Source organism: Fistularia commersonii, chromosome 20, assembly GCF_037954325.1.
Source record: "Fistularia commersonii isolate RoL2024-O1a breed Wild chromosome 20, RoL_Fcom_v1.0, whole genome shotgun sequence".
NCBI lineage: Eukaryota > Metazoa > Chordata > Actinopteri > Syngnathiformes > Fistulariidae > Fistularia > Fistularia commersonii.
The window spans coordinates 14,270,225-14,296,172 of NC_141303.1; the positions used below are offsets into that span (position 1 = coordinate 14,270,225).

Here is a 25,948-nt window from a genome sequence, read left to right on the forward strand (position 1 = left end):
GGTTGCTGTTTAGGGTGCCTTTGCCTTGTTCTGCTCAGTTCCATTATGACTCTGGGTTCCTTCTTCCTATTAGCTCATCTCTAGGACATGAGAGTTGTTCTTTGGCATCCTAGGATGCAAACATGGCGGCTGTCATGGAGAGAGCTCACAGCTCTGAAGTCACTGACTCCAGATCAGAGGATCATTACTTCCCTGCACCTCCAAGTGCATTGTGGCGAAAACACAAATAAGGAAATAGCATCGCAGGTGCTGACTGGACATCTCTCATGGGGCATGGAGGAGGCCTGTCAAAAGTCGTCCCCCATGACCGTCGTGGTCCCAGCTCCTGGAGACTACTGAGAGAGGGGGAGTCTCTTTGCCTGTTCCAAAAACCTTCCACTTTGAATCTAAGGCACCTTAGAGGCAAAGCGAGTGTCTCCTTAGGGACGAAGCCCCGCCGATGGGCACTGGCCGGTGGGGAAAGCGGTGCTGCGGGACAGACCCTGGATCCTCGCTTTGAGAAGCTCCACCGGTCCACCAAGTACCGCTGGGCAGCCGGTCGTGGATGCAGAAGCTGCTCAGACTCAAATGATACAGAAATGGTCGGACATCCGGGTTCAGCCTTCCTGCTGCAGGTTCGCGGATATTCAGAGTCCACGGACGGCGACAGAACGTCCTCATGTTGTGACTTCCCGGCCTTCCAGAATGTCACAGGACCAAACTCGTGGAACCAGGGAACCAGAATAGTTGAGAAGGTAATTTCAGGCCCAGTAGAAGCTGTCTACTTGTAGTTACTCAAATTGGCCATGAAGAACATGTGCAACACATCCAGATTCATGTACTTCACCGAGGTGGTGGGCACACCGACGCTTCTCCTCTCCGATGAACCATCTGACTCTCCACTGTCACCGACGGGGAAGGGGAAAAGGGAAGGATGAGGTTGAGAAAACATCCTGTAATCCTTTAATTCCATCATGGACCCTTGGTTGTGTCTTCTCCAGTGCATCTACCAGGGGTTCCTCTATGTCCACTGCTCGGGCTCTTGTGTTCCCGCAGTAAAAGTGGATCGGACCCACGGTTCCAGTAGTCCCCTGTCCCTCCCCTATCCTTCTTGAAGAGCTCAATGCTCAATGGACCAATGCAGCATACCGCAGGTGTTTTTACGTGGCGGGGCCGCTGGAACCCTTCTCTGAACGCTGCCTAAATCCATACAAGTAAAGATAGAAGAGCATTCCAGTCAGACCGCTGCCATGGTGCTCATCCTAGCTGGGCCAGCAGCTGAGACACCGCTGAGGTACCCTGACCTCATGAGGCCCAAAGACTGAGAAGAACGCAGGTACAGAGCAGGAGAAGACAATCCTGCCCACCTGTGTGATAGATTTTCATTTCTACGAACAGGTGAGGAGGTTGTGAATGATTCAGGTACTTATTCCTCCAAACTACAACACCGAGGCAGGCTGCGGCAGGCTACGGCAGGCTACGGCAGGCTACGGCAGCCCGGCGGTTGTTCCACCGGATGGCGGCCGGCATCACGCTCGGCTTCAGACGGGACCTACGTATTCGGCAGGTCCTGCTTGTGAGAACGTGCTAACGGATGAAAACGCCACGGCGAAGGTCTGGGTTTCCATCAGGCGACTGACAGCCGGACTCCACTCTGTATTTCCTTTTGCATGTGCCGCCCATGACCGTGGCAGCTGAACACACACCTCACATGACTCACACACGCGCATACTAGCACTCCTTGCAGCGGCTCAAATGAATATGTGGAAGTCCTGCCGCTGCATGTGGGTGTGACCACCTCCAGCCTGTCAGTGACTCTCTGACAGGAGGAATCCTCCCACCTGGGTTCCTCCGCTAAATCCGTCACGGGGGGAATCTGTGAGCCGTTCGGCTCGGCCAGGCGACCACTGGACCTGGACGCCCGTGACGCGAGGGTCTGCGCCGAGGACCGGGGTACTTGTCTGTGACATCACCTGAGGGACGCTCCCAGGTGTGCTCCTCCTGTCTACGGGCCTCACGTGCACGGGAGGAGAGCGGAGCCTCTGACGATAAAGACGTGAACGCCGGCCACGGGTTTCGTGCGCAAACGCGCCGATCGCGTTCGCTCCCTTTGCATGTGTGATCATGCTCCCGCAGCCCGGAATGCAGCACGCAGTCGTCTTCTATCAAAGCCTTTTTCGACTGCCGGCCGAAGTGTCACGGTCACGTGGCCAAAACCTTTCCCGGTGGATTTAGTGCGGTTTCAGATCAATAGGACAGCGAAACAACATTTCCCGGCGCGGAAGAGAAACAGTGACGAAAGGCCAGTTACCTCTCCGAAGGCTCCTCGCCCGATCACCTTCAGGATCTCAAAGTCTTCTTTGTGCAGCCGCATCTGCTTCACTTTGGAGGTGAATGGTTTGGCTGGAAAAGGGAAGAAGACACGGGGTCAGTTAGAATGGAGATCTGAGAGGTGTTATTTTACCAGAAACATCGTTAAATGACATGTCTATCGGGCTCGTGGAAGTTTGAAGGGAAGCGGTGCGCAGCGGGCGGAGGCCTCCGTGCAAAGCGCTATCTGCAGGCAGCATCCCGACCGGCAGACCTGGAGGACTCCAGGCCCGCTTGGGTGAACCCGCCCAAACGCACACTCATCCCGGCCCTGAGACGTGTGACAGGTGTGTAAAAGACAGATGTATGATCCTGAGGTGTTGGCGAGACGTCGCCGCATAGGCACGCTCACCCGACCCACCCAGCGCAGACACACAGTTCTTCACCCAACTAATGACAGGCTACTGGGCCAAAGCGTGAGTGGCCACCTGGTTCTCGGTCACCGGACACGGAGAAGCTGGAAGATAAAGCCACCTATTGTTTTCCCGCTGGTCACGGTTCCTGGTGGAAGTGGGGCCGGGGAGGGCTCTGAGAGGGGTTTCCAGGACCACCTCAGAAAACAGACAGATTCCATCTTTCGCTGACAAAGTCGGCGTTTCCCCCGTTTGTGAGGGGCCATTCAACCGCTTCCTGGTTTACAGGAGTGCAGCAGGGCCTGGCAGCGGGGTCGTGGAGGTCGCCGTATCGGTGACACTCACGCATGAAAACACAAACCGGCCCTTCATCGAATCCGGAGCCGCGCTCAGCTTATTTCGCTGAAGTGTTGCCCGTGTGTGTGTGTGGGTGGAGTTTAGTAAAAAGAGGTGAAATTGAATATATTACCGTTTATGATTCCAATTTTAAGAAAATATCACCACTGCCAAAGTAGGGAGATGATTGTGCTCCGGGTGTTTGCAGATCCACTCATCTGCTGTGGACTGGGAATGTCGAGCTGTGATGCTAAGCTAATACTGTAATATGGCATGACCCCAGCAACGCCCCGATGGGAGGCACGGTGGAGCCCTGTGTTTGGCACCTCCTCCTCACAGCAAAATGTCCCTGGTTAGATCTCCTTCAGAGGCCTTCCTGTGTGGAGTCTCCGTGTCTGCGTGGGGTTCCTCGGGGTTCCCCGGATTCCTTCCACGGTCCAAACACACGCGGGAGGTGCGTGGAAATCTTTGACACCATAACGTCTCTGACTGCGGCACTGTCTGAACGGGCCGTGAGTGAATGATCTACTATTCCACCGTTTCCTGCTCTTACTTCTTCTCATTTATACAGGTTATAATTATCATTATCATAAAATGACATCCCATTTCCTGCGTACGGTGCGCATTGGATGTCTTCATCGTGAGCTACGGTAGAGGGACGTACGGAGCAGCGCTGCGGCACCGGGAGACAGATACAAACAAACTGGGCTGACGGCCGGGGTCGGATCAGAGCTGACATACAGGGTTCACTAGGTTAAGGTTAGCTGGAAATACTGCTGGTCCAGCCTCAATTACAGAATATAGAAACCAGTGTGTGTGTGTGTGTGTGTGTGTGTGTGTGTGTTTCCAACTAAGACTGAAGCCGGCTGCGACCCATCATGGGCCAAGCAGCCCTCTGGACCCTCTAGGCTGACGCTCATTCTCACACTGAACAAGGGAAGTGCCTGCTGAAATGAAACAATCATTGCTCAATCATTGCTCCGCAGACACACGCCCGGTGTGTGTGGCTGTGAATCGGGCCGCCGCGTCTGGGACGCAGACACACACATTCATTCGAGTGAGTAAGGCGGAGGAGATGACCAGAGGCAGGATGCCTAGTCACTTTCCTCCTCCTCTTGAGTGTAAAATACGTCTGCGGTCAGTCATGACCATAAGGAGAGCATGGGAATGCCAGACTCCTTCCGGCACCAGTGACGCACGACTATTTGATTCAACTGGCTGGTCACACACGCACTTTCTTACTTCTACCGAGGTAGCAAACATTTAGCGTGTGGCTGGATATTGAAAATGAAGCAATAAGGCAGTAGTCTGCATCATGCCACAGCCAGAATATGCACAGGACGGGAAGCTTGCCGGCGTCGTCACTGAATCAAGTGAAGTTCTGGTAGACGTGCCACCTAAGGAGTGGGTCGTCCTGCGGGCGGACCAATGTTACCGTGGTAACCTCTGGTGGACCCTTCGGGGTCTAAAAAGAGCTATCATGCGGTTTGTTGCAATCGCTTCTGCAACGATAGGTCGTCCATCAAAAATAGTTATGGCGCGACAACTCCAATAACACCTCCTGAGTACACACTCAGTTGGGACGTCCCTCAGAGACCAGGCCCAGCTGTCTGCTGCGGAGTCTACAAGGGAGAAATGTGCGTGTGTGTGTGTGTGTGTGATGCCCACAGGTTCTTGAGCTCCTCTGTGCCTCTGCCCTCACCACAATGATCCAGCGATTGTCCAGCACTGGCTGGTGGTCACTGATCATCTCCCATCCTGCTTTCTGCAGCACACGCTGTCCTTTTTCTGCAGAAATATGTTCCCCTGACCCCGAGCAGGGAAACGAGGAGCTGTCCGAAGGCCTCGACGCGGCGCCCGAGCATCGAGTGTTGAATCATGAGATGAATCGGAGAAACTATTCGGTCATAAACTCTTGAGGTAGATTCAGAGGTCGTCCAGCGGCCCGCCGGGGGGGGGTTTTACTACGGCTGCACTGTGGCTGCGCCGCGCCGTAAACTCGGCTCAGAGGGGACTTTTCCACCTCGGCATGTTGTCCCGTCAGTATCAGGCACTGACCGCCCGCAGTTTAATGATTCACGATGGCTACTTTTGCTACGGCGAGTCCACGTCAGCACTGGATTGAAAGTGCACCGGGTGGCCTGCTTCGCGATTAAAAGCCACGGCGAGAATGGACGTCAGTATCTCCGGGAGATGATCACTTCCCTGATGTGGTCGCGAAGAATATCGTGCTGTGATGCGCTTCCATATTGACACCCGCGGTGCACATCGCTCGTTCTTCATACTCAGCTGTCACCGCAATCCTGAAGGTGGTATTCGAGTCCTGCGACCGCAGAGCGGGAGCTGACAGGAAGAGAAAGAGGCTGTCACGGACACCTCGGCCACCACCTCCATGGAAATGGGCCCGACGGGGAGGGCGACGTCTTCAAATCCGCACTCGTTTCATTTAGAATTTTATGTCGGTGTGTGTGTTAGGTGGGGGTGGGGGTGGGGGGGGGGGCGCGACACAGAGCCGGACTAGCTGAGAGGAAAAAACCCCGCTTAGGAGCTTAACGCTGACTCTGGAGCTCCTCTGAGCAGCCACATGAGAAACAGCTTTCATCTGTGAACCACAAGCCTATAAGCCTGGGCCACAACAAAGCACACATGCAAACACAGACACGTACAAAAATGTGCACACACCTACACCTACACACACACACACACACTGAGAGCTCAATCCCGGCATCTGGAAACTACTCAACAGGTGAGTTGTACCTTTTAGCTTTAAAAGAGGAATGAGCGTGTGTGCGTGTGTGTGTGTGAGCATGTGAGTGAGAGTGTGTGGGTCAACAGAGAAACCCCCGACTCAGACAGGAAGTGCCTGTGGTCATTAAGCTCAGCCTCATTTGCCCAGGGATCAATGTGCTTCTCCTCCAGCTGAGACAAGCACGCAGCATCCAAAGACATACCAAACATGTTAACTCACGAGTAAAATATACAGGTGGACCCAAACATAGAAACTGTTGCTATGACAGAGTGCACAAAGAAGCCCTGGCAACCCGGGGAAGGTGACGCTCCAAGTTTTAGCATGACTGAGGCTCTTTGTTTCCACAAGGTTTTGCAATATGTAAGTTAAGATTGGAAAAAGATGCCTTGTCAGTCACATGGGCGCGCAGCGGTCTTTGCGGGAAGGACGACATGAGCGCGTATGCGCGTACATCGAACATACGCTCCATCTGCGGCGGGATAAAAACACACGCCGAGAAGTAGGCTGTAGGTTCCTGTGAAACTGGAAAAACACGAGGAATGCCAACGTATCCGCACAGTCGGACGGGTTTTACCCCGAAGAGGTCTAATACACGAGTCACGGGGAGTATCACGCGTGACCGAGGCGACCCGTGTCCACGGACGGGCGAGCCGTAAATCACAGGCTTCGTCAAACAAGGTCTGCTTCGGGGTGTGTGTGTGTGTCAAAGGAGCCGGGAAGCATGAACCTCTGGGCGTGCAAACATGTCACCGGCTCACAACGGCTTTTTTTCTGACAAACTAGGCAAGCGGAAAGAAAAAGCTCGACGCTTTGAGCGGTGGACATTCTGGGTGTGTCCCGTGATCTTTACTGCAAAGAGTCACACCCTCCGCTTCAGTCAATATTCACAAAAACAAACATGTCGCCGCTCAGCCGTCACCTAGCATGTGCGGCGGCAGTGTGACAGCCTGCGGGACACGGCAACCGCGGGCTTTACGTGCACTTCCGGCGTGCAAATCCAGCAGCAACTTAATCACGGCACAAAGGAAGACGGAGATGACGGAGAAAACCTTCATCATCAAGATGACACTTATTGATCCCCATCGGGGCAGCGGCGCAGGCCAGAGGACACGTTCGACAATGAATCAAAAACAGAGACAAGTGGGAGGATCAAAATGGATGACAAATTGCGACCCCGGGACAGGGGGAATCCCACGGATCGCCGTCCCGCTGGGTTTTCTCTTTCCCGCAGCGGGTCAGCCTCCTCCGCAGGCGTTCAGGTGAGCGGATGAGCCGCGAAGGGCGATGCAGAGACCGGGCGCGTGAAAGCGACGCCGGCACAACCTTTTAATTCCAGCCCATTTAGGTCATCGCGAGAACACAACAATCCCGGAACCTACCCTTATTCTAGGCTTCTGAAGTTCAGCGGCTGCTTCTGTCCGGACGGGGAGGATCTGAGGCCGCTTCCATGATTGACACGGACGACACGCCCGCATCCTGAGCGGGTGTATCCGTCAGGAGCGGAGATGCGCGGTCATCTTCTAGAGCAGACCTGGGCATTTTACGGCCCGCGGGCCACATGCGGCCCGTTTTGCTTTTTTTATCCGGCCCGCCGAGCTATTTTCTTTGAATATTTTCAGTATTTTTAATCGATATTGAATTTACAAACACCTGATTTTTTCCTTTCGTTTAATTTTGTGTTGGATGATTTTATACAAAATAATATCGGTACGTGTATATACATGTATATGATCATCAATGATTTTTAAAGTTAAAATGAAGTGTCAAAAAATTAAAAATTTTAAATTGCAATTTGAATTTTGTTCAATTTACAATTTTCACCCAGGTGGCCCGCATATAAAAAATTAAATAAGAAATGTGGCCCGCCAGTCAAAATAATCGCCCACCCCTGTTCTAGAGCATAGGCGAGCCGCTCGTGCAGATTCTCCCTTTCCAAAACGCACACACTCTGACATTTTTCGTTAAAATAGCCTCTTAATCTCTTCATTTGTGGAGAAGCTTGGTTGTGAGCGCTACGGCTGGAAAACAGTGGCGAGTAGAGGAGCTGACTGCTGACAACACGGAGACGCAGAGATCACGTCTCGCATTCGGCCCGGTCGGCGAGTGTCCGACCGTTACAGCCGCAGCCGTCTGCGGCGCCGTCCATATCTACAGCAGGACAGAGGGACATCTGGAAGCCATAATTGAGATTATTTACAACCGCTATGAGGTAACCACACAAAAATGCTGCTCGCGAAGAGAGACAGGGGGATGTGGGGAGACGGGGGCTTCTTCGTCCTCCTTCTGACCCGGGGCCCAAGTCATCACACCTCCCGTGCAGCCCGCCAGGTTTCCAAGACAACGCAGGGTCTGCTGAGGAAGAGCGAACCTGAAAAAGGAGCCTAACTGTGAGCGGCCCGTATCGACCGAGGACCGCCATGACGACAAGCCTCGTCTCCGGCGGACGTGCCGCGGACTCGGAGAGAAGACGAAATACGGGTTCGGTCCACGTTCCCTCGGTTATCTGCAGTCAGACGTGATAAATCGTCGGGCTGAAATGAACGTTCGGTGACCACGCAACATTTTCCCTGTATTTTGTAAATGTCTGAATCATGTAGCAGCTGCTCTCTCGTATGAGGTCACGTGGCCTCGAATTCCACAGCCTGGCTGCGTGTTGCATTAGCCTCCGGCCCGATACGACGTCTCCGGGCCGCCGGCCCTCGCTCTCATCCCGACTGACACCGAAGGCTTCCGGCGCCGCAGAGAGACGCGTCTCTGACCTTCTCACAGGCCGAGCCAGGACCTATTCGCTATGTTCGGGGATATCGTCAAAGTTTGTAAACCCGTCCGGACCGTTCCTCCGATTGATTTAATCGCAGGGCTCAGAAATAACAGCCGCCTTGTTGGAAAAGCGCTTCCTATTTAGATAACGGCTGAAAGAGGAACCGTTGTTGAGGGCTGGACCCGAAGGGCAATTTAAAGCTGCCGTTTAATAAAGCAGTGAGCAATGAGCAGCACTTGGAGGTAATGGTGTTTTCAGCGATTCAATTGCTGGTACCTAAAATAAATGCTGTAAATGACCAAAATTATAGCTGGAAATAGAAGCGTGGCCCTTTACTTCTTAGCAGATGTGTGCAGGAGGCTGGGCTCATGGAAATAAAAGCCCTCCTCCGTGTCCGACCGCTGGCCTACCGGGGGCTTACGACCCTCCCCCGACGCCGGAGGCACCGGAGTGCTGCCGGACCCTGAGATGATGCCTCTGAGGGCGGACGGCCTTCCTTCGGCAGCATCTTCGCGTGCCGTCGGGACGCACCCCGCGAACGGAGGGCCGACGCCAAACCCGAAAGCGGACCCGTCTCTCAACCCGGCCGGCTCAGGTTTCCCTCGACCTGGCTTTTCCTCTGCCTTTCCGACCGTTCCCGCTCGTCCGATTGCCTCATCCTAGTGGAATGTTTGTGAATCCCAGAGTTCACCGGTGAATCCAGAAGTAGGTCCTTCTTCAAACTGTACTTCTCTCCCGCCCGTCAATAGACCCTCGGTCAATAGTTGGTCGGATTTTGCGTTTTTTTTGGAATCGTGCGGGCAACTTTTCTATGGGCATTTGATTTCTCATCAACGTTCTGATCCGCCGACCGATCCCGTTCCGCCGCGCGATCGACGGCCCGAACCCCTCCGGCCTCCGGATTGGTCGGTCTCTTCCGTTTCGGGCCGGTCACGCTAATGACAGGGCAGAGACGGTCTGAGGCTTTGACATAACAATCTGGAGCCTAAAACTTTACACACAAAAAGGAAAGTTAAATATAGAGAAACCACTAACACCAGTGGCGAGGGGGTTGTGTTTGTCGCTATCTGTACGGCGAGCGTTCAAAGAGGCCTCTGACCCGCACGCCGTCCCGTTGAGGCCGCACGGCAAACAACCCCACTTACACCGTTGTGTGTCAACACACCGGCATACCCTCATGAGATAAGGACAGAATATCAAAGAGGCTGCGAGGCCCGTTCCTCCACGCAGATGTCAGGAGCACCGGCTGCTCTTTTTGTGTTTAAATCCTACTGGAACGGCAGCGAGAAGGTCGGCACGCCGGCGTTCCCGGGGGGTTCCGCTGCTGCGGGTGGACCATTCACCCGCAGGTCCTACACGCTTCTTCTCCGGGGTATTTCTGCTGATTCGTGAGATGAAACCAGCTGGCTCACACAGTCAAAGTCAGTCGAATCAAAAAAGATGAGTATCCAGCTCGTCAAAACTGAGCGGTTTCCTGCATCGCGCTCCCGAACACTGAGAACACTCACCGTAGTGTCAAAGGAAAAATATGCAGGAGTATTCATCGAAAAAGGAAGAGTCTGAATGTTTCATGTGAAATATTTGAAAAGGGATGTCGATAGAATTCAAACTAGAGCTCTCTCGGTGTCCTGATCCTATCCGGGCGTATGGAAAGCGGGAGGGTGTGGCTGAAGATCCTCAGCAAAGACAAAGCAGGCTGGTTTGTAATGAACAATCTCTGATGCGTCCATGAGTACAACAAACAAGCAAACACCTGAGAAGGGCCCGCGGGGCAACTGATGATCCTGACCGTGTGCTCTTAACCATCCGTCTTTGCATCATGAAGAAGACGCCAAATATCAGAGACGTTCCAGAAAGAGCGCTTCTTAAAATGTGTGGGTTTTTCTTGGACGGAATATTTTCTCCTATCGTAGCAGATCTTTATCAGAGTCGGGATTTTTTGGGGGGACGGAGTGTAAAGTGCAGTCTTCGCGAGGTGTTCGACACAGACACGGACACAGACTATTTTGATGTGAGACATCATGCTGCTCGCTTGCAGATTCAATCTGACCGGAAAGAAAAGAAAGGTTCGCTGTTCTACGTGGAATGTATTTTCTATATTCGAACTTTTGCTGTGAGGAATTAATTTCTTCTCACGATATGGTGACTTTCTTTTGTCGTTTGTATGATTCTTGATGTGACAAGAAAAAACCAGACGACACTTTGCTGAGCGCGGTGTTTCTAGGCTCGATGAAACGGACAGGGACAACTGTTTGCTCGCTTCTTGAGCCGTCCGGCATCATTTCGAGGATCCGCACATCAGTCCTGCGGGGGAGGAACACCGGCCACGAGCTGTGGGAATGTTCTGCAACCTTCCGAAACGCCGGGTGACGAAAAGTCACCCCAGAACGCGTCTGAGCTGGAGTGCCTCGTCAGCTTCTGGTGCGGCCTAAAGCTGACACCGAGAGACGGTTCACGTTGGCGTCGGCCGCGAGCCGCGCTCTCCTGCCGGAGGTCCCTGCGGCAACGCGGCGTCCTCTCGGATATTACTCTGCAGCTTTCCTGCCGCCTCCTCGGGGCTCAGCGTGCATTTTTTTTTTTCCCCCGGACAGTGGAAAATACGGGGGGGTACTTTCTGCAGCCCGGCGCTGACACTGCACCATTTAAGGGTTTGATTCCCACTGGGGCCACCCATTCTATAAATGGATCCAGCCAGATGGATGGAAGCCTCTCATGGGCATTTGTTAAGACATCCGAAGCCGTAATGAAGAGATTCAGCCGGAAGGGCGAGACGGGGGTTGAGCCGGGATGGCCGAGGGCGAGGAAGAAAAGAGCGGAGCCGAGACGGACGAGGAGCGTCGAGGGAAACCTCCGAAAAAAAAAAGAAAGGCGGGGAAATAGATTGTAACCGAGAGGCAGAAGAAGTTGGCCGGGGGAAGGAGGGATCGCAACGGGGGGAAGAAAGGAGGCGGGACACAAAGAGGAGCTGGAGCTGAAAACACACACACACACACACACACAGTCGGAGGGGTAAGCCTACCCTTCGGACCCATACACCACTGCAAAGGTAGATTATTCACACACTGACAAGCCTTCACACACACCCCCCACCATTGTCACTGCAGTGTCATTTACTTCACAGATGACCCAGGTCTGCTCTATTCAGCACCCAGAGCTCTGGAGCTGCAGGCTCCCCTCTGGCAGGATGTGTCATGGTGCCTGAAACACAAGCCTCCTTTCATTCTCTAGGTGCTCCTCTCTCCGGGACGACGGGAAACACCCCGAGCTGGACACGGAAGCGGCCGCGATTCCTCACAAGAAGCGAACACGGGCGCCCAGTATGAGCGGGCGGCCACGGTGGACGGGACCGAGCGGGAGCCCACTTCTAGCACGGGAAACGTCGAGCAGTTACTATACAAGGGAACACTTGAACAACACAATGTAACTCCAAGTCAATCCCACTTGTGTGAAATCATAGTGTCCACTCAGGAAGCAACACAGATTCATTTTGACTTGTTTTAAGGACATTACATCAAAGTTGGATCAGCCTGGAGTTTGTTTTTGCACTTTAATTTGGAGTGTGATTCCTAATCCGGACCTCCATGGGTTGATACAATTGATTTCCATGGATCATTTTTGTGTGATTTTGTTGTCAGCACATTCAACTGTGTAAAGAGCAAAGTATTTCAGAAGAAAATTTCATTCATTTAGATCTAGGATGTGTTTTTTAAGTGTTCCCTTTATTTTTTTGAGCAGTGTATATACGTCATACGGCACGGACATTCGAGGGATCCTTATCGAGTACAAGAGAAGCCCCCCCAGTGCTGGTACACGGTCGAGGTGTTTGCTGAGGCTACTTGAAGAAACACATGCGTGGAAGCGGAGCTTGCTTGCGGAATCTATATCCTAACGCGGAGTCGTGCGTCCAGCTTCTCTTCGGCGATCATCGGCGGCACTTGGGACATCTCAAACACACCGGTCTCGCTGCTGACGAGGGCAACGGGACCCGCCGTTTAAAAAGGTGACGTGTAAATAAGGCGATTATCTAAAAATGGAAGCAGACCGGGTCCGTCCTCGGAGATGGTGGCATCCTGTGGTGCAGGAATAGTGGGGGGAGAAGAAACCCTCAAAAGGATGAAACTGGGGGATATTTGCGGGTAGAATGTACGCGGATGGGTATCGGCGAAGGCCGCCGTGGGATCCAGGCGGAGCGGCGGAGAAAAACAACTTACGGCACAGCGGAACGGAAGGAGAACTGACAGACGGCATTTTATTGACATGAAAATGAAAAAGCTGCTCCAAGGTTGACTTTACATTGCAGTTGGGGGCCTCTCCTGCGACCAAAGTAGAAGTGGGTAGGCCGTCAAGTCAACTGACACTTAAATATGGACAAAACCACCAAATTACCGCTTTCGCTCCCAAAATAATTGGGGGGACCGGAGTGATGCGCTATATATACACCCGACTCCCTGCTGCAGTCGTGCACAACAAGCCCTTCCTCGGCCGCAAACAGTCTTCGTCGCAGCAAAACTCCGGCCGGCCTTCTAATTAGAGCCTCCAGAAGGAAGGTGTTAGTGCTGGAGCTTGTAACCAAAAGTATCCGGAAAATATGCATCTGGCAGCGGCTAGGCGTGTTACGACACGCCGCCGCTGAGAACGGAGGGAGGGCGAGCGCCACGGCTCGGGTCACGTGACCCGGACGGCGGTTTCACATTACCTCGTGTTGTAAATCCTGCTCTGAATCTCGGGAGGAGATGCAGGCGGGGGATTCGCAGGAACGTCCTGCAGAAAACACGCAAGCGCCGGTGAGGTCGGCAGCCGGTGGCCACGCACCGGCAGGGCCGCCCCGCCCGGCCTCGGCGGAATCGAGAGAAAACGATTTGTCCCCGAGGGGAAACTGGAGGAAACGTGGCGGATACTTCATTCGTCTGAGACTTTGGACCGCGAGCGTTTCATTCACTGCCGAAGCCCTCCGTGCTTGGAAAAAACGTCACATTTTCGCAGATTACAGGTGTGCGCGACAGACACGCACAGCTGTTACAACCTGCGTATGAAGATATGAATATGATCTAGAGTCCAGGCCTGTTTTTTGGTTTTCTTTCCAGTTGATATAACCATTTACATTTCCTTACAACTTATCGTGCAGGGCGTTCCCACCTATGGGCCATCTGCAGTTAAAGGCCAGCTCACACTCAAACACAACCTGCACATCCGTGCACTACTCATGTACAGTACACGGAGCTACGACAGACACCTTGAGAACGATCAGGAGTCCAATGACCTCACCGATAAGCAGCTTGAGCTGGCGTGGGAGGCGGCGGCGAGACAAGCCCTCGTGTCGGCGAGGTCACGAGACATGTAGGTGACTGGAGACGCCCTCTGGAGAGCCGTCACCCTCGGCCGCGGACACACCGAGCGCCCCGGCCAAGCACGGCGCCGACGCCACGAGGAGATTCCACAAGCGGCCAATAAATTGTTATGATCCGTGTGAGTAACTGTTAATTCTGAAAAAATTGCGTCTGCCGGCACTTCGGTTTTGTCACGATGAAGCGACAACGCCGTCAGAGTGTTTCGTTTGCTTTGTAATCTGGGGTACGCGCCGATTTTGCAAATTCCTTCGGCCGTTCGCATCACGACTTCCTGTCCCGATCACGGGCAACGTATCATCGATGGTTCGACAATCCCACCGTAGCATCTGTTACCGTGACTGCCACTCGGTGACCGCCTGACTCCACCGAGAGAGTTTGTCTTTCAATTCATGTTATTACGAAGACGCACGGAACATTCCCCCGTTCACTTAAAAGCGTGATTAAAGCTTGATACCCTCTTGAAGAAAAAACAGATCCTTGCATGGTCATGGAAATGTGTCACTTGTGTGACATATGAAAGCGGGAAAGTCTACAAAAGAAGAACACATTAGAGTCAATGATCTATCTATCGTCTAGAATCTACATCTATAGGAAGAAGTCACTTTCCGATCCGCCGTTTTTACCACAGCGATGGCTCCGGGTTGGGCTAACACGAACACACGGCGGTGCAGAGGAATCGCTCTATTAAGTAGAACACAAACTCCGTGCATCCTTGTGGACGTGCCAGCTGCCGCTGCAGACTTTTTGCAGGGCCTGGTCGCTTCAGACTCAGGCTACTGGCTCTATTTCATGTGTGAAACAATCGAGGTCACGTTCCGGAGCCTCCTCCTCAAACACGAGTCAGCGTCTCGGTTTCCGACCGACTTGGTGTTGAGCAGCCCGGACGGATCCGCTCCGGCTACTCGGAATATACCAGGAGTGTGTCCGAAAAGTGACGGCGATTAGCGATAATGAATCCCAATGCGGATGGATATTTGTCCTTCATTACAATAATTAAATATTGACCAAAAAGTCTCTCTAAAGCAAATGAAGCAACACCAACCCGACTGCCCCCCACCCCTCTCCCATTGAAGTGGTGGGTGATCAGTAGACAGGAAGGGAGAAAATGAAATTAAGTTGCTGTGACACTGATTAGCTTTGTTTCAAACGCCTAAAGGAGGACACCATTGATTTGGGTGATGACATTTCCTCATCAGGACAGTGGCAGACAGCCGTGTCTGTGTCACGACCTTCTGCCGGGACGGGCGGCTGCTGGGAATACATCTGAAACCAGATGGCACCTTCGGGGCCACGGGAGGGCGGCGAGCGAGCCCGCGCGGGACCACGGTCGGGTTTGGCTCCGGTTAAGGTCCTTCTGGGTCCCGACCCCGAGCCCGAAGCGGCAGACTCCTCGTGGCCTCCGTCCAAACCGTCTGACGTTCTGTCTGAGCTTTTCCAAGTCAGTCGTTCTCAGCTTTGGACCGTGACGACAACGCCTACGCGCTCTTCTTAGCGAATACAAATACTTAACGAAGGATAATTATCTGAAGTCAAAACAAAACCCCACACGTGGTTGGCAAAAGTGGGAAGGTAACTTTAGGACCTTCTGGAACAGGTGCTTCTGAAATAGGCGGACGCACGCACGCAAGTAGAAAGGAGGTTTGTGGGTTCTGCAGAATCTGTGAGCAATTCTCATCTGAAAGAATGAAGTTGTGTATGATAATAGGTTACTTTTTGTCTTATCTGTGGTTTGACCCAACCATGTGTGTGTGTGTGTGTGAGAGAGAGAGAGAGAATATATGAGCTGGGAGAACCTTAATCAGATGTTACTGCTGAGTTTCTACTTTCATGGTCTGCCGAAGAAGATCCAGCAGCGTGTGATTTTGACCTGAGGAGGTTCATAGACGTTCCTCCCGCTGTGATACACCCAGGACATTCCTCCGCGGCGTGGCGAACCTTCGCCGCGTCTTCGGTGACTGTATGACGGCTCCCGGCCAGCGGGCCAAAGTGCTTTTGGTGTTTGTGTTTGCCTCCGAGGCAACGTGGAAATGACCTCTTTCACACAAAGGAGGAACGGCGAGTCGGAGTTAATCATTTCGTACGGAGGAAAACCCAAGGAACCGGGGAAATGTTTGCGCCGGTGTGTCACTTCACATCAAGACTGATTCTACTCAGAGGGGTATTTTTCAGAAGCCACACGTGAACTTTGCTGTTTTTATAACATGTCAAAGACAATATAAAGACCGCGGACGGCTGTTAAAAGCCAAATAAACTGTGGCAGGGTCAGTACGGTGCCGCCCGGATGGGTCGGGGGGGGGCAAAGTGACAAGTGACAGCCTGGGGGGGGAGGGAGGGGGGGGATAGTCCTTGTGGGAGCCTTCTGACTGCAAGCTCGCCTGCCATCAAGTCCTTCTAGAAGCAGCACCATCACAAAGGCCAAGTAATGCGCGGTTTGTTTTCACGACATTTTAACCAGAACCATGACGTGTGTAAACCCAGGAATGTTTGCAGCCTACACAAGTCATGAGCAGCCGGTCTCTCGTGGACGTGGTCACCATGGGAACGTCTGAGTGCTTCGACATGATAACCGACAGTGACGTGGAGCCCGCGGGGTCAGGGCCCGTCCACATTTCTCCTCCGAACCATCATCTGACCCCTATCTGCTACAACAATGACCGGTGAGGGAGCTCATCACTTACACTCTGTAAACCTGAAAAGTTACCTGCTCTGTGTGTGTGTATGTGTGTATGTGTGTGTTTGTGCAAACGCAACAGAACACTTAAACCAGTCTGCAACTTAGTCATATTGCGCTGCATCTAACATAGCAAGCTGACTCAGCTTCCACACGGATACACTCAAAGGCAAAATAAATGCATACAAACAGGGCAATAACCCCCTAAACACACACACACACACACACACACACACACACACACACAGTACTGTTGTGTGTCCTACTCAGAGGAAATACTACCACATACCAACCAACACTATCACGAGACAAAACTGGGCTACAGCGGTCCTGGAAGGAGTGTGCTGTGTGTGTGTGTGTGTGTGTGTGCGGGGGACAGGAAGGGGAGAGCAGGACAAGGGGAGGAGAATAACAGGAAATAAAAGAGGGAAAGCAGCTGAGGATAGAAGGAGTTCTTGAAGACAAAGGAACATTTCAACCACGGGCAGCATGGACACCATGAGCAGCAACATCACCACAAGGCAGACGCACGGGGGGAGGGACACATCTGACGGCGTCCACACACACATTGGGTCACATAATGCAGATGTATGGGGGGGGGGGGACATAGCCTAATGGTGTCCACACACACACACACAAACACACAATGCAGATGTATGGGGGACAGGGAGGATGAATGTCCCGCGGGACAAAGAGAGCTGGCCTCATCCAAACAGCTGCTGTTCTCCATAACGTTGCACCTCAACTCCAAATTCCACAAGCAGCCCGGCTATGAGGGGCCTGAGTTGGCACTTTTTCCACACAGCTGAGCCCCCGAGCCCCCCCCCCAGCCCCACCCAGCCCACCCCCAACCCGCTGAGCCAAACCACTGAAATGGTGATCAGCTCCTGAATAATTCCAGCTAATTGGACGTTTTCAGTAGCAGCCGCTGAATCAATGTCAGCAGCTACTGTCACCGTTTCAGGTCTTTCCTCAGATTTGATCTGAGGAATCCTTGGTTGTTTTTAAGAGCATTCCTTTTATTTTTGGCTGTACACCCATACTTACTTTGGATTATTTTGTGTGTGTGGGGGGGGGGGGGGTCTCTGGCTGCCTGCTAATCTGCTCCACACAAACAAAAACACCATCGGAGCAGTTAGAAGCAGTTGGAAACCTACTTTCAGACACAACGGAGGAGCAGCTTGCGGAAGACGCTTGGAAAGAGCTTCCGCAAAACTGAAATACGTCGAGTACACGACCGGTGAGGCTGGGACTCCAGCCTTCTGGGGATGAGAGCCGTGGCCGGAGCGGATTCCCCGGTTACGACCACGGTGGAGTTTGTCAAATAAACATCCTGCGACAGGAAGGAGTGCAGGGCCAGCAGGAGGGGATCGCACGCCGGCCTCTCCTTGCACATTGTTTACGAGGCGTAAATAGGTTTTATCCGGAGTATCTCCGAACGGCCGGCCTCGCTGACATATTTCCATCGGTACAACAACGGGCTTACCTTGTCTTATAACTTTTTGAGTTATTTGCCTTGTCTGGATATCTGGCCCGACACGACCGCGGCAGCGAGATAATGCTGTGTACACATGGTTTTAGTGGGATGGAGGGGAACGCCATCAGAGCCAAAGTGCATCTGTGGCAGAAGACCCACGGCCTGCTCGGCTCGCTAATCTCCAGATGCAACCGTTAAATAAAGCTGGATGGGTTTTCTCCAAACTTGGAAATGTTGTGCATTTCATTAAGCGAGTAGCACACTGCGGAGGCAGAGCGGACTCCAGGGGTAAGACGACTGTATGCAAAGCAAGATGTTTGGACCGCGTGTCATCTTAAGGCTTGCTGAAGAAACATTTCTTTTCATAATTCTCATACTTTAAATCCTCATTGACAAAAAACAGACATGCAACATGCAGACTGTTGGTCAAACAGACAAACACAGTCGATAAGGAAGGCGCTGATGCAGAGTATGAAACCCACTCTGAAGAACCAGAGGCTCTGCAGCTCGTGGACCATCATCTGGAAGTTTAGCACTCCAAGCAGGTCAAGGAAAATCATCGACAAATTTCTTGACTGATTTCATCTCAATCATGAAACTCTGCAGTGGGTCTATTGTAGGAGGTCCTTTAGAGGACAGGGGCGGAAGTTCAGAGAGCAGTTCCAAGAAAACATCAGAAGATCTTGAATTCTTATTCATAAAAAATGCATTGGCACGTAGAGAGTTGGGATCGGTGACGCTGCCTCAGTCTCCCTCTGAATGCTTCGGTAAGACTTCTGAGCCGACGTCGTTCTCCGCCACCATCTCTGAAACACGTCCGTGCTGCACTGACGCAGGGGTGCACCTCAAGCTGCTGCACAGTGACCGGATCTCTTCCGAACTCACCTGGTCATATTTCATACACTGAGAACAGCTGTGCTCGACAAAGTGCGGCCTCTTTGCTTTGCGGTGAAGTGCAATGACTGGAGCACGGCGGCACAGAGTGTTCCCTGTCTCTGGACCGATTCGCACGGTTAGAGTTGTTTTACGTCTAAACTCTTTGTGGACGTTGTTACCGAAACATCCCGCAGTCACCTATGGCGGCGCGTGTTCAATGTCAAGCAAGCAGACTTTCCCCTAAGCTAAGCTAGCCGGGTTCCTCCGCCAGCCGCCCATTTCTTCCCGGTCCTCCGCCGACTCGCCGTCCAATACAGGAGCCGTTTCTGTATCGGAGCAGGGCAGCTGGCTTTCGACGTCACCGATCCTTTGGTTTTTGGCAAAGTCGGAGACGGCACAGACACATTTTAGAAAAATGTTGCTGGCTGGAGCAGAACAGATAGGAGGGGACTATTTGGACATGTTGAAATCCACTGCAGCCTTCCGTCCGTCATCTGCTCTAGGGGGAAATGGCTAAACAATGGTTTGCAGTGCATTTGTGTTTAAATTCAGGCCTGGAGTGCCCTGCTTCTGCTTTACAATGAGGATCTACACATCTACCATTCGGTGTGTAGTTGTAGGACATTATATTTCAATGCAGACCAATGATCTAACCATGCAGAACTTGATGGACTGAATGAACGCCCCGATCCAGTATGTGTGGTCACACTCCCATTGTGATCGTCCACAGGGTTTACCTTTTATAAGACCCGTCAACGAAAGGAGATGTCTCGAGCCTCCGAAGACTCTCTGAATAGATCAGGCCACTTCACAAAAGCTCCGCGTCTCGATCCTGGAGATGTTTCAAATGCAAATGGAAAGTGGGAGACGACTCAGAAGAGCCAGACAACACAACTTATGACTACATATTCGACCCCCATAACCGACCCTACTTGGTTCCTTCTGGTAGAGCGATGCACGTATTCCTGGATCTGAGGCACATGTTCATTCAGAGCGGAGCGGGTGTTTGTCCCTGGACTGAAATGATCATTTCACAGCCTGCGCGATCCACGGATTGTCTGCATCAAGTCTAACCATTTGTCCTTGCTGCGCTTCAGGAGAGGAGCCTGATAGAAGGTGAGGCGGAAACATTGTGATGGACGCCGAATAGGTGCTTCCTGCTCGCAATTTGTCCGCCAGATTGTACACTTCATGGCATGGAGACGTGGTGTTTGCTAATGTGCTCAAGGATCATGTGTGCGTCTAATACTTCCAGCTTGGACATGGTCCAGCATGAGGTTCAGCACACACACACGCACACGCACACACAGGGAAAGATTTCCACAAATAAATCAACATAGACAGGGGAAATGAAAGCCAGCGGTGTTTATCCAAGGCATCCACCTCTTTGCCATCCAGCGTGGCCTCGTCTGACTGGACAAAGAAACATCCGTACTTTGGCTCTTCTCAAACGTGCCAGAGCTTCTGTACTCCACTACTTTCTAGGATAGGAAGGTCACAAACGTTCAGAGACCCATGACCGGCCTCCAGACCAAGTTTGAGGCGGGAGTTTCCTTTAATCCGCCGCCGTAATGACTTTGGATCCTGCGCACTTTCATGACCGAGAAGGAAAGACGGTGGAATGCTCTATTTTTCCACTTCATTTTGAACTGGCACCGTTACATCTCGCTCTGTGAGCGCGGCGAGCGAGAGAGAGAGAGCGAGAGACAGCGAGAACCTCGGCCAGCTGGAAGAGGGACTCTTGGTCCCGGTGCAGGGGGAGAGCGGCCTCCCCCTGCACGGACAAATGTTTTCAGAAAACTTTGTTGCGTCCGTGTGGGTACTGAGTCACCAGGGTGTCACTGCAGACGAACACGTAGCCTTTCTAATCGCTCCGCTAAGATGAAAAGTCACGGCGGAGGCGAAGCATTACTGGTCCCGCGTGTAGAGAAAGACACTCACTCACAGGCTACAGAGCCTTCTGCAAACATCCTGATCAGGGTATCGCTAGCAGGGAGTCAAGGTACGGTTGTTGTCATTGCATGGAAATCAAGCTAATGCCGACATGGACAGGGCGGCGCTGTGGTTGTTGAAGAATGCGCTTCATCCTAAACTCCGGGGGAAAGCTGTTCTTAAGGGAGGCGGTCGGGAAGCAAACATCATCGCGGAGCAGGAGCGGTGCGGGTTCGTTCTCAGGTGATGTGAAAACACCGCCGGAGACGGAGGTCGGGTCCTCTGGGAGCCGGAGAAAGCCGAGCGGCGCTTTTCGTTGGCTTTTCACAATTAGAGGTCAGACGGCGTTTGCCCCGCAAATGCCTGCACCTTCTCACGTTTCTCTCATTAGGTCGGGGAACGGCTGACGGACCGTCGTCATCGGTCCGACCACGACTGGGCTGGACCACCTCCATGAGGAACGTCTTGACTTCCATCAGATGGGGACCACGGCGACATCATCTGAGGGTCTTCAAACTCATACTATCTGGCACTCGCTGGAGAGCTAGGACTTTATCAGACAAGGAAACAATGCCCGATGATGCGAATGATGACACACACCTTGAATCCTCAAGGATTTGTCGGGCACTTCACACGTACTTAATTGCAAATAATGACATCACGACATTGGACACCGGAAATTTTGCCGAAGAATGAATCCTCTTCTGTGAGGTTTACTTTCCCAACAGTCTACAGCACACACACCAGAAGCTGAGCGCAAATAACACTTTAAGGGTTGGTGGAAATTATGACCGAAATACCGAAGTACTGATCAAATTCAACTTTTTCAAACATTCTGGATGAAGATCCGGGAAAAACAAATGATACCCTTTCAGCCAAAGACTCCCTGAAATATCCCTGGTCAAACATAGAAGACAGTGGAGGTCCGTGGTCTCTCTTCACCGGGACCCGTTCTACCTCCCTGCCATCGTCACGCAGCCGCTGCGTTTATCTTGACATCGTCTTTCTGGATGGCGGTTTGTAATTTGCGTCGGCAGAATCCCGATCTTCTACCGCCGAGAGTGGTCTACGGTCAGTCCCGATCCATCTGGCCGGCGGACGGGTCAAATTCTCCAGGGGAGGACAAAGACGTTTTGTTCGGAATTTGAACCCTTTCGTGTGGGTCGGGTGTTGACACGGCGTGCTCGTACAGAGCCAACGCCACCGACCTGCATGCTAGCCTCGACATGTTTTGTGTCGAGGTGGTAACGGAGGTGCTCTTGTGATACGCCTACCCCTTCCCTCATGAAGGCCAAAGAACCGGACTCCAACCGGAAGCGCCTTTTTATTTAGATTTCCCTTCGACCAGCGTCGCCTCCTCGGCCTGTCTTCGCAGCCATTCCTGTGTTTCCTCCTTCAGTTCAACCGTCAAACTCTGCACTCGTGAGTTTCCGCTATATTTGTGTTCAGGTTAATAGTTGTATAGGCGTGTCACTGAAAAGACGGTTCTGTAACATCACAGACTGTTCCCATCCCTTCAGTCTCAGAATCGAGCGGACCCCCTCCTGAACATCTAATCCGAGCAGAGGAGGATTATCCTCCATGTGACAGACCCAGGGTGTCTGAGAGCAGAGGACAAGTCCAAGTCTCCTGCGGGACTCAAGTTGGATCTATCAGGGAGGAAGCGAACACGCCGGCGACCTTGTTCGTTTCGAGCGTCGCCGTCGATGGACGCGGCCGGGAGACAAAACCGATGACACAATAGCGTCCGGCTGTCCCGCTTCCTCATGACATCATGTACCCGTTTGGTCCGAACTCGGCGAGGCCTTCGGGTTCCTTCCTGTGACCGTCGTAACTGCAGCCAGACAGGAAAGTGCGGGGTTTAACAGGATGTCCTCCTACAAGCTCGCACACAACCTTCAACACTAACAATGATACTCAGCTCGACGACACTCGCGGCTGCTTTGCTGCTTCATTATGATCCACTCAGCGCTGCTTTATGTGCCTGCGCGCCAACGCAGCCACGTGCCTCAGAGGCAATGAATGAGACAGGTTCTGACCGGAGGACGCCTCTGGAAACAGGATAAAGCGTCCGCGTCCACTCCATCACCCAATGTTTTCAGCCTGGATCCACGGCTTCAAAAAAACACCTTCGGAGAGAAGGTGCACCATCGCGGCTGCTTCAAGACCACAGTAACGGTGGGACCTGCCTTTCTGCGCGGCCACTCTGACCACATGACAGGAGACACACCTGGAGGACGGGTGTGTCTCGTAACCAGGGAGGACAGGATTAGATGCAGAGGACGGGGCAAGGTGGAGACGGATGATCTGCTCGTTAGACCCCCAATTAGGGAGCGTCCAAGAGAGGAAGAGCTCATATAGCCAGGAAAGCATTGTGAACTTGACCGAAAGTCACAAAAGTATCTCAGAAAAACAAGGCGTCAGCTCGTTCGTCTCGGGCATCATTTGCTCTTCTCACTTTGGATATGCGTACACAAGGTTGTGGATGCATCGGCTTCAAAGATGACTGTCCGGGAACGCCACACCACCTTCATTCATGTAGCGACCGGGGTTACAATCCCTTCATTCACAAATTATTTCGCTCGGCAAACTGGCAGGAGGCTCCGCTCCGGAGCACAAAGAGGCCATCTATCTCCCCGTCTCATGACGGCCATCATGGCGAGCGGACGCATTATGCATAATGTGGGGCTGTTCTCCTCACACACTCATCATCGGGACGTAAGTTATCCACCCTGGTTTGAACCGTGCCAAGGGAGCGGCGGCCTTATCCTGCACAGCGTCACCAAGTTAGGCAGAATCGTGATATTAAGTGTGTGTGAGACTGGCTGCCAATGAAAGTCTTCCTGGGTGGAGCACAGATCAGCTGCAGCTGAACAGCTGGCCACTGCAGGCCTACACTGAGGAAAGGTCAGCGAGCTAACGCTCCCCACCCGACCCACCGCCACGTTTGCCATTGGTGACACCTTCACCGGACTTCACCGTCAACACAGGAGGAACAGGCAAGAAAGTCGGCAAACGGGAAATAAAGGGGGACAGAAAGCGTGGCTTCAACATGTATACCTTTCCGCACCCCGGAGGATATTTATGTGCTCCAAAAGAGTCGACGCGTCCCTTAAAGATCCGCTAACCCATCTGTGCCTGTTGGAAAGTCTGAGATGGGAAAAATCCCGAGTTACAGCGTGTTTATTTATAGTTTTGTATACTATTCGCATCTTCTCTCCTCAGCTGGTCCTACCTCCTGCTAGCAGTTGGGTGTAAATCTTCTAATACACTGGTTGGCATTAGAGTCAACACGATGGTGTGTTTTTAAGGTCGGTACGTTTTCAGCCTAGATTCGGTAAGCAACGGACATTTTACACCACTCATAGTTCACTTGAGACATGTTCACCGTGGAATCAGACACACACACACACACACATTGTTCCTCCATCTGAACGCGTTCGGTTAATAGTCCGTGTTTTCCAAAGACCGACACGCCACCATCCTCGGGTCGTTGAGTATCTGTTCCCGACAGCAACAGAAAGCGTTTGTATTCGGTAATGGTAGGGAAATGCGGAGAAGCGGTTCACATCGATGGCCGCCTCTCACTGAGTGTCGCTAACAATGGCGGTGTGAGGCGGTGAGACGGGTGAATGCGATGAATCAGGATACAATATACTTTCCCATGTTCACTTCCCCTGTGGCTGCAGGTCATATAGGGGTCTCCATTTCAGCCGGAATGAGGTCATCAAACAACAGGAGTCGCAAACTCAATCCAAATGTTTGTCTTCTCCTACTCGAGGAGAGACCACGCCGATGCGCTTCGTCGCCGTCGCGTTACTCCACAAGAGAAGGCTCACGACTGCGCCGACGCCGCGACGCCGCCCGCTCGTCCTCCGAGCTGCTGACCGTGGCACATCCCTCGCAAACTCCGGTGATCGGGTTTCACGTGGCCCGTGCTGCACTGCTTCGCAACGGATAGAGCTCGATCTAACTCCTTCGTGCAAACACACACTCGGAGCTGCTTATACCTGCTCGGTAAAAAGTCGCAATGATGTGACAATTTCTTTAACATCTGTGTGTCCGAATACAAGCTAGGCAAGAGAGCATTCCTGGAGGAGAAGTGAACACGGGGGTTTGGACACAGTGCGCTCATCACAAGTGTCTGCTGCTCTGCTGCACCCAGTATTTGTCCGACGGGATTCGTGCACAGAGGATAAATAATGGGGGGCATCATGAACACCTTATTGGACACCATTGAATAAATGATCATGTGTGCAGGAGTCACAAGTTGCTTACACACACACACACACAAAATATTTACTCAGAGAGGCTGTTGTTCATTTATTCACCAGGTCCCTCTCTAAGTGGAAGGAATCATGTGGATCCATGTTGTGTGAGTGAAGAATCAGGAGCAGGAGACAGTCTCCGCTGGACAACAGCGTGTCCTATAACACGTCCCGAGAGGGAAATAAACTACTTCTAATCCATCTCCTTAAGACTGCGCATAAATTTTGACATCCTTTTTATTTGTCTTTGTTGAAACCTGTAGAATTCAGCTTGAAATGAGTAGCACTACAATATACGGCTTGGACGTCTGTGTGTGTGTGTGTGTGTGTGTTTAAACACATTCCATTTCCACACAATGAAATGTGAGGATGAAGTCACCACTTGGCATTTGTCTGCAAGCCTTGGGAACGCTGTTATTCCAGCACAGGTTTCTACTGCAGCGGCAGATACTGTGAGTTTGGTGACACCTTCCTGTTTGCACGGAGCACCAATCCCTTCCACCATCTAGAAGGCCAGCATAGGGGGGGGGGGGGGGGGGCTTATTAACCAAAACCAACCACTGGTGGCCTCCATGAAAACATTTCACCCTTACAATCCCTCACAAAGGGAGCCCACACTACTTGGGTCCGGGTTGGGTTGCCTGCTGGATAAGTGAAGCGCCTCCATCCACGGTCCCGAGGATTTGCTACACCTGCAGCTCCTCTTCCGCGCCGTTCAAAGACCGGGCAGACATGCCGCAGCAGCGGGCTGGGCCTCTGCGCCAGATAAAGAAGGTGAGGTGTTCACATTCCAGCTTCATGCACAAACCAAACCCTCAATGTCTCTCA

The 25,948-nt window shown here is 52.4% G+C and overlaps 1 protein-coding gene across 11 annotated transcripts in view; it reads right to left on the reverse strand.

Annotated features, from left to right (window-relative positions):
* Positions 1 to 25,948, reverse strand: part of cdc42bpab (CDC42 binding protein kinase alpha (DMPK-like) b) — a 55,133-nt gene that overhangs the window by 27,768 nt on the left and 1,417 nt on the right. For all 11 annotated transcript variants that reach the window (XM_086166619.1, XM_086166615.1, XM_086166618.1 and 8 more), the window contains one exon: positions 2,291 to 2,382. In XM_086166619.1, coding sequence (XP_086022745.1) covers positions 2,291 to 2,382 — 92 coding nt within the window. The remainder of the gene's footprint in view (positions 1 to 2,290; positions 2,383 to 25,948) is intronic.